The 9874-nt window shown below is 35.4% G+C and overlaps 1 protein-coding gene across 1 annotated transcript; it reads right to left on the reverse strand.

Moving 5' to 3' along the window:
* Positions 1 to 221: 221 nt before the first annotated feature.
* On the reverse strand, positions 222 to 9211 carry LOC131643694 (uncharacterized). Its single transcript, XM_058913987.1, has 11 exons — positions 8695 to 9211; positions 8221 to 8537; positions 8035 to 8112; positions 7830 to 7932; positions 7165 to 7253; positions 6865 to 6976; positions 6174 to 6227; positions 6053 to 6101; positions 1404 to 1504; positions 887 to 1002; positions 222 to 768 (listed from the first exon to the last, which is right to left on the reverse strand). Exons 1-11 carry the CDS (start codon positions 9052 to 9054, stop codon positions 423 to 425), a joined length of 1725 nt encoding a protein of 574 aa, XP_058769970.1. The 5' UTR covers positions 9055 to 9211; the 3' UTR covers positions 222 to 422.
* Between the last annotated feature and the right edge of the window lie 663 nt (positions 9212 to 9874).

Genomic DNA, 9874 nt, shown 5'->3' on the forward strand with positions numbered 1-9874 from the left:
ATGCGCCAAAGGGTTTGGCTTGTGTGACATGCATGCGCCATTTCATTTGGCGCATTCTCTTCCAGTATGTCCCAAACCTAGACAGTTTGGTAAATACCCCGAAATGTTGGTTTTTTCTGTATTTTATTTAGTAAACCTGGTTATTTTAATTTTTTTTTTCGAGATTTTCATTCTATAGTAGTTCAATCCTATTGAATTTATCAGCTTTAACTATAACCACGTGCACCAAAAACAAATACTACACAAAAACGTGCTTCAAAGACTTACAACAGTATAAATTATGAAAAAATAATATACATGGTGACTGAGAAATGAAAAATATGGAAAATGAATTATTCTATTTCTCTAAAAAGCTCAATGGACATATCTTTGACAAGGCAAAAGTGGTTGACAGAGGACATGCAAACTCGCTCTTGAACAAATCAAAGGAAGTTCCTTTGAAAGTTTCCAGAATTAAACCTTGAAGATAACCCCTCAGACATGCCTTCAGCATCAAGTTTTACTTTCATCCTCCCAGCTGCTAGATCATTTTCACGATCCCATGGCTTCCATGGATGTTGACCCACCCATTCTTTCTCTCCCTTCTCCTTCTGTTGCTTGGATTTTTTCTTGGATTTGCTAGCAACCTCTTCTTGATGTTTTTGCACCAATGTTTTTGATCTTTTTGCTTTGTTGTATTTGTCCACCAAATCTGCATCTGTATTAGCCCTTTTCTTTTCTTCTTCGTTTGAGGCTAATGCAGTGGCCTGATTGTATGCTTCTAAATAACTGTCACATAAATATCATTTATTTCCAGAAAGCTGTTGAAATCATGGGGTGGAATAAACAGATTGAAGGGAAGGAAAAATGGTCAACCAAATCATTCTAGATGAAAGAAGATACATACTTCATCTTTGCTTTCTGAGCTCTGTCAGTAGGCGTGTCTGTCCAAATACTAGTGTCTCCTCTACCTTGCTTTGTCTCCCGGCTAAATTGGGTTGATTGCATAGTCACACCACCAGGCTGAAATACATAAATATACAAAACGATGAAATAAATGACCATCTTTTAACAAAATATCTAGAGTTATTTTAACTTGACCTTTCATGTAAATTAACTGCTACTCTGTTTTATTGTTGTTGTTTTCCATTTTTTGAAAAAGGACTGCATACCAAACCTAAGCAAGCTAAACTAAACTGAACCAGAACTCTGGATAGCTAAACTAAACTGACTCAGAAAATTCCAAAATTCAATAGGACCCATTAATCACAAAAATATCATACAAGTTTGGCAGTAACTCTATTGTATTACAAACTCTATATTATATTATATCATACATAAGGGTCATGTTTTCTCAAACTTCTTGTGCCCTACAGTACTTACACAGCTTTCCTAAAAGCAAAAAATAAATTGACAGTACTTACCTTTCTCTCCGGTGGCAGTGTTGTCATCCATTCATCTCTTTTGGGTTCCACTTTAACCTCCGTCTGTGCCAGAAGCTCGTCATCACCTTCCATTGATATTCCTGCCATAGATTCCCAGTAATGAGAAAGTTGACAAGTAATAACACCCAATAACACGTCTCTCCCTCTTTCAAGAAAGCATACATGCATACAAAGGGACATATTTCTTTATGCCAGGCCACTTACCAACTTTGAATGGACACAAGACAATTTACTTATAACAAGAAAGAGAGCAATGAGCATGCAAATATCATTCCAGATAAGAAAAACTAAACACAATACCAAATTATCAGGAACATCTTCAAGTGTTGGTGTTAGGAACCCGGAAATTAGATTCCAACGAATGAACACCTGGATTAAGAAAATAGCAAGGATTGGGAGAGAAATCTCTCTTCCATAGGATTCCCCTTCACAATAGAGTTGTTACTCTATTCACTAATAATTACAATATTCAATAATCATCAACTCTACATTGTATTCTCCTATTTATACAAATAGCCCTATAACAACTTCAAGTAACTAACTTCTATAACAACTGTTAACTACTTCAACTGCTCTAACTTACTGTTATTCTATATCCCAACAGTTTGTTTGTTTTTTATAACAACCAGTTTATTATTAATGAGTGACAATTTAGTAAAATGTATCTTCTCCCATAGGTGAAATGCTAAATCATCACAATTAGCAACAAAATAAGAATAAAAGGCTGCTGATAGCATGCGTCTAACCTTAAAGAAGGACTAGAATGAGGTATTTTTTAAAACAGCCAGAAAAATTTTCTTCTCTGGTTCAGATTTTACTGCCTCTGAATATCAAAATTAGAATTTTAAGATTAAATACGTTTTTACATAGAAATGGTGAATTGCTTTATTTGGAAGAATGCCAACTGCAATACTAACATCTCCTAACAGCCGGCTGCCTGTATAACATCTTCCTACATATTGCATTTTCTTACTTCAATTTCGATAGTTTTGGGCAAAACCAAACAACAGAGCTGAATAAAGAAGTTAGAGGAAAAGCTGCTGATGTGGGGGTTGGATAGAATGCGAGTGATTTCAGGGAGAGGGAGGAGGAGAATGATGATTCATTCCTTATGTTTTTGTTAGAACCTTAGAGGGTATGCAGAGGGAGGATTATCTCTTCCTTGAGTTTTGCTTTGGGATATAGGGGAGCTCATCTGAAATATTCTTCCTTATTTTGAATTTGGTTTTTCTATTATTAATTGGTCTGACATGCTGGATGGAGTCAGCCAAGATGTCCAAAGCTTCCAATCAAAAGTTTGCCTATTAAATTGTGGTTTTGTCATTAATGACATTATTGTGCCGAGGGCTATGAAGCTTTGACACAGACATCAGACGCGACACTAACACATCATGGTAATAATTTAAGAAATTAAAATAATTGAATGTAACCACATGCGTCAATGTAGTCGGTGTTTGACACCGACACTCTTTAGAGAGAAATGTTGGTGCTATATGGGCCGGAGTATTGTTGGGACCAAGGTTGTCAAGATCGGGAGGAAATGTAAGATCCTAAAACATAAGATCGTAACTAAGATCGGAAGATTTTACCCCATTATTCTTGTAAGGTCAAAAGGGGTAGCAAGATCGTAAAACATAAATTCATAACAAAAATTGTAAGTTACTACTAAAACGAAAAAATATACTATAGATTTGAAGTGTTTTTACATTATATGTTGGTAGACAAGTGTGTTTATGGAAAAATGACCGCTGCCGAACCGTAATCGTTGCGCCTTGGCATCTTGTCATCCTTCTAGGTTTGTAATGGTGGTGGCTGGAAAACGGCCGATTGAGGCCGGAATAGGCCAAAATCGCACAAAACCAATGGTTTTGCGATTTTTTACAATTCGACTACAACACATGATTCTATTCGAGTTCTGGATAATCGCAAAATCGTAAGATTTTAAGATCTAGATCAAAATTTTGACAACCTTGGTAGGGACACTTGGAGCTTTCCCAGATGTGTGGTGGCAAAGAATTGGAAATCATTCGGTTGTTGCCCTTATATTTTCAATCAATCTTGCCAGTGTCAGGCAATTAGTAGCCAATAAAAAACTAAATCGATTATTTGGTAAGGATCAAAAAAATGTTGTATAGCTTTAGTGCATTGTCAAATGAGCAAGGGTTGTTGTATAGCTTTAGTATATTGTCAAATGAGCAAGGGTTGTTGTATAGCTTTGGTACATTGTCAAATGAGCAAGGGTTGTTGTATGCTACCTCGATGCAGTGAAAGATCGGCAAGGGTTTTTGCTTCTTTGAGAACAGGTATGAGTAAAAACATGGAATATAGGCCCACTTATAGAAAAATCTATGGAAATAGAAAACGCCGAATAAGGAGAAGGATCAATTCCATGCGCCTACAAAAAAACTAAAGAAAAGGAGGAAGTAGACAGGTCTAGTTTTAAGTTTTGGTTCACTAGCAAAATTAGATATGAGAAATGGGGTAGCCATTATTGTTGTTACAGAGTGGAAGAATATGGATGTAAAATTGACAGAAGATCAAATTATAGTCCTAACATTTGAAGTGGAACTGGATACTTTTAATGTTGTTAATGCTTACACGCCTCAAGTAGGCTTAGATAAACACGTCAAAATACAACTGTTGGAAGATTTAAAAGGCTTAATTCAAAAATGCGGAGGGTTAATCCATCATAAAGTTTTTTCATTTTTTTTAATCTTACTATAGCTAGTATGTGGCTTTAAGAAAAAAGATAAGCATGTTATCACAAGGGTTACTAAGAGAGTGAAGAGAAGAAGCCACGGTAAGGGTTCTCTGCATCAACTGGATAAATTTGAAGAGTGAAAAACAATTATACTCCAACACAGTTTAAGAGGGAGGTTTCGAGGAGCCACAAGAAGGTGAAAATAATATATGGAACAAGACGACATATGGGATAAAGAAAGTAGCAAAACCTTTTAGAAGAGGTGAAGGCGGGGTCTACTTACCACAACATGGTGTGATAAGCGATATATGATGGATAAAAAAGACATGCACTTAATTTTCCGTTGATTTGGAGAAGGCGTGGAGTGTCTAGAGAGATTTTATGGAAAACCTTTTAGAAGAAACAGGTTAGGATTGTTAGCAAAAGGCAAAACATTTGTAACTTAGAGGTGAAAGTTTAAGATCATATCATCCACAAGTTAGATGATTTAAGTATCTTAGTTCTATAGTGCAAAGCGACTCAAAATAAAAGATGTAAACCACCAAATCCAAGTTAGGCAATCAAATGGAGGAGAACCTCAAGTGTTTAATGTGATACAATAGTATCGCTCAAGCAGAAGAGAAAATTTTATCGAACAATTATAAGACCTCCAATGTTGTATGGTACATAATTTTGAGTCGGTAAAGAACCAACACAAGAGTAAAATAATCGCAGAAAATATGAGGATGGTGTGTTGGATGAGTGATAAGACTAGACGAGATAGGATTAAAAATGGTAACATTAGAGAGAGAATTTCCGTAGCACCTATCATAGTAAAGATGGTGAAAACTCGGCTTAGGTGATTTGGAGATGTAGAGGGAAGACCTATGAACTTTGTACTGAGGTGAGTAGATAAGATGGACGGTAGTCAAATCACTGAACACCTAGAAAACTATAAGAAAATATCTAGAGATTAATGAGTTAGATAGAAATGATATATAATATAACGTCATGGCATTGTTTGATCCATGTAACCAATCCCACTTGGTGGGATAAGGCTTGATTGTTGTTGTATTTCGTTGTATTTCTAATGATTGCATGTTCCTGTGTGCTTGATTTGGCAACACCAACTATTGCTATGGGGTTAGGGCTAACAATGATGTTTTCTAAATGGTTGTAAATATATTATTTCCCAAGGTTGAAAGGATCTTGATTGAGTGGACAGAGTACTCTTGTTATAGTTTTGTGGAGAAAAATGTCAACTTGATGCAAGAAAGTGTCAAAATTTCATGGTATGTTTGAGCAAAGTGCCAATGAGAGGTGCAATTTTCAGAATATCTTGCATCATGTATTCACTTATTTCAGCCTTGAGGACAGGACTGTTTTTCTAGTGACAGGTAGTGATAATAGGACACTTGTTTTGGGCCAAAGCCCAACAACCGAGGTGAATAGGGATGTTAAAGAAAAAGCTGATAATATGGCAGTTATTTAGAATGTGCAAGTGATAACAAGGAGAGGGAGGAGGAGAGAGAGGATTCATTCAGTATTTTTTTTGTTAGAACCTTAGGTTGGACAGAGAGAAAATTCCTTCTTCCCCTAAGGAGCTTTGCTTTGGGATTACAGGGTCGCTTTTGTAATACTAAACACTTCCAATCAATAATACAATTCCTATCTTTTGCTTTGGGATTATGCAGAAAAGTGACATGAACAACCATTGGATGGATGAAGTGTCCCAAAAACTTACGTATATAGTTAGATAAAAAAACACAAATGACTTCTATATCATATCTCTAGCACACCCCTTCATTAAAAATCCTTTTGGGGTTGAAGTGTGCGGAAAACACAGGCCCAAAAGCTTAAGTTGTCAGAAGAGGAATACTGTTTGTGACATTATATTAATCTATAAATAGCAACCTCAACAGGAACTATTTACAATGCAGAAGCTCACCTTGGGATCTTCTCCACAGTGCAGTCTCTCGCATGACTTTAAGCTCAGCCTGCAGTCACATGAGAAGATATTAGGATTCAAAAAAATATTAAACTAGTACAGCCAGACAAGTTGAAGTTACCTTGAAGTCCTCCTGTTCTTGCTTGAGTTTGATTTTATCATCCATTGCTTTCCGCTATACAAAGCACACAACATCATCATGTTAATTGACGGAAAAAATATCAAAAAAAAAAGTGCATTTCAAATTTAAAATTAGGAATAAAACAAAGAATCCAACTGATCAGATGTCAGACATGAGAACAATAGACTTTCAACGGAAAAAACTCAAACGCCAAAACAAAATAGATTCAATGTCAAAGCTCTTTTTCCCCATATTTAATCTGCCACACAATATTGTTTATTCAGTATCATCAAACATGAAACGGAAGTAACAATATGGGTCAAGTGCAACCAAATGCTAAAACTTTTTTCAAAAGATTCCAGCTTCACTTTACACTAAATTACTAATTACTAAAGTTCCTCAGACCACGGTTTCGCTTTGCATGTGAATTTTCAATAAACTCAATGATTTGACATATTTAGGACCCTTAGAGTTTTATCAGTTTCCGATGGAAACAAAAAATGTTTTTCCTATCAATTGAAGGAAAATATATTTTATATTAATAACTGATACAAAAAATAAACCACCCTAAAGATATAGATAAAGTAATTCATTGAGTGATGTCAATAAAAGAAAGACATGAAAGCAAATGAAAGATCCCACCAGCAGCTACTTTAACTTCAATAATAAACCACCCTTCTGGTAGGCTCACCTTTTCGGGATCTTGTAACTCTTTGAAAGCCTTATTTAGTTTGATAAATGCTTGATTGGCTTGTGGGTGAGAACATTTATCTGGATGAACTAATAGTGATATCTTCCAGTACCTAAGGACATTAAACGAGAAAAGATTAGATCACATGTAATTGTATGATGGCATGATACTTGGTTGTTTTTGTTGTTGCTTGTATAAAATATAGATAGTTAAATCAGTTTTTAGAATGATTATTATCAAAATATTGTCAGAAACTTCATTGCTTTGGTCATTTAAAGAAACACATAAAGGAAAGCATACTTTTTCTTTATGTTACCATCAGACATATTATGGTTAACTCCTAGAACATCGTATGGGCTGTCAATCTCAACGTCCATTATCCTGGTAACCTGATACATAAACAGGTGATTACTGGTACTCCATATTCAATTGCAAAATAAATCAACAAGAACAAGTAAATTGTGCGAGGGAGTTTGGATAGCTCCACATTCAATTCTCAAAGAGAAAACCGAACACATAACATGACTGAATAAAAAATTATATTGATCCCCGTCTTCAAAGAGCCAAAATAATAAGCCCCCTATAATTAACCCCCTAAAGAATCCATAAAAAAAAACAAGAACATGGCTAGCTATTAATAAAGATTAATCTAAAAACGGCAATTGTTGACACATCATCAAGTTCAGATAAAGGCCTGAAACTGAAATCTTAAAAATTTATGAGATGCCACCATAATAAACTTGGCGGACATATAGTTTACTTCAGCTTAAGGAAGCCACTAGTTACATGATCAAGGAGACAGTAAAAAGCATTTACCACCAAATCAAAGCTCCATCTCATGTTCCCCAAATAAAATCTAAACTTATAATTGAAATATCATATATCCATTATTAAACCCGGTTTCACTTTACAACTAAGAAATAACCAATATTTGTTTGTAATAAAATATGATTCGGATTAAATACCTCCTCAAAACGTTCTGCCTCATTAGCTGATTCTGCTTCAGAAACCATAGCAGGAGGTGGAGGTCCCACAAAGAGTTCAGTATCGTCATCTAATTCAGCTTCTCTAAAGATATAAGATAGGAAATGTCATACAACACCGTCTAACATGAATTGGCTCAACCAAGTCAGGAAACGTTATCATTAAAAAAAAATCAGAAATCATTACATGAACGCGGTCTGTGCCTCTGTTAATTTGGCAGCAGCAGCAAGTAATTCAGCAGATGGCATTGCAGGGCCAATAACTCTGTAGAAAGAAAAAAAAAAAAAGATTTAACCAGATGGCATTATCAGTAAAAGAAAGAAACTTCAAACATAAACAGATGTCAACAAACTAACTAAACGGAATGACAACCTTTTTTTAGGACCAACAGAATGATCCTCAGGAGGTTTAGTTGTACAGTCGTCTTCCATCTGTTCTGTCGGAGCCAAACATGTTTCAGGCAATGCAGCTGAAGGATCATCTCGATCATTCGCGGGATGCATAAAAGATTGAATCAGAGGGCCAACAACATCTAAAGTAGGGGGAGCTTTAGAAGGCAGTAAAAAAACTCTATCCCCATTTTCCTTTAGATTTAAGGAAAGGAAGAGATTCTTCAAATGCTTCACTAGAGACTTTTCTGATATATCCTTTATATCCACAGCTTGCCCGTTATCAATCATTTGCAATAACTAAATACAAAATCACCACACAAAAAAAAAAAAACTCAAAAAAATTTGTTCAATTACTCTACAAATTAGGGTTTACTACTACATTTCACTTCATCATCTGAACAATTTTAAACTAACAATTAAATTAAACAAATTAAAAAGTGAAATATATTCATACCTGCTTCAAATCGTTGCCAACGTTGGGAAACTCGGTCATCATTTCACGGAGTGCTATTTGGGGCTGAATCCTGGGTGGAAATTCCTCGTCGGAAGAAGATTGGGATTCGTCATCGGAATAGTGATGCCGTTTGGACTTTCTCCTCTCTCTGTCTCTCTTTTTTCTCTTTTCCTTTCTCTTACTCTCCCTTTCGCGTTTGGAGCTTCCATCGCTCCTTCTGCGTCGCTCTTTTTCACGGCGGTGGCGACGGCGGCGCTTGGAAGAGCGGTCGGAGTCTGAATCGGAGTCGGTGGAGGGAGAGGATGAAGAAGGAGAGGTTGTATCGTGTTGATGACGGTGCTTTTTTCTTTTGTCGCCCATTTTCAGAAGATGCAGCAGGGCAGAGGGGTTTGGAGCATCGAACCAGTATTTCGAAATTCCAGAGTTTAGTGATGATCGTTGTTGAAGAACCAGCAAATTAACATAATTATTTTTGTTTTAACAAAATTGATTTTTCTTTTAGTTTACTTGCACACAACAAATTGAAAAATGAATATTTATGAATTTGTATATATGAGAAAATGGTTTTTTTTTTTTTTACAAATGAGAAAAGAAAAAAAATGAAAATTATCTAAAAAAATAATAATATCTCATTAATATCGATGAGAAAGAGAGTGATGATTTCAATATGAGGTTTCGCAAAACATCGATACACTTCATCATTATCAGTAACACAAGCATTTTTCTTTCATAGTGTATAAAATAGTTGAACTTACCATTTCTTAGAGAGAAGATTTTTAATATTGTGAATGATTGTGGCATAGTGATATCAAACATTTTTCAGACTTTGAGATAAGTTTGAGAGCAGAGTTGGAGTCATAATAACGCATCAGGTATTTGATGCCAAGTTCTCAGGACATTTGCAATTCATGATATAATGTCATCAGCTCAACTTAAGGAATGTTAGAATAACCAATATTACCCACAAAACCGTGAACCCAGACACCATCAGCATTTTGAATTAATCCACCAAAACTCGAGACAGTGAGGTTAATGAGGCTATTGTTATCAACATTCAAAATTATATTACTATATTTGTGTGCATTTCACGTAATCGTTCTTGTTGGATCAGACATATTATGCTTGGGAAAATATTTAGCTAACAGATTAGCATAGTTCATTGTGATGCATTTCAAAGTAT

The sequence above is a fragment of the Vicia villosa genome, linkage group LG1, assembly GCF_029867415.1.
Source record: "Vicia villosa cultivar HV-30 ecotype Madison, WI linkage group LG1, Vvil1.0, whole genome shotgun sequence".
Classification (NCBI taxonomy): domain Eukaryota; kingdom Viridiplantae; phylum Streptophyta; class Magnoliopsida; order Fabales; family Fabaceae; genus Vicia; species Vicia villosa.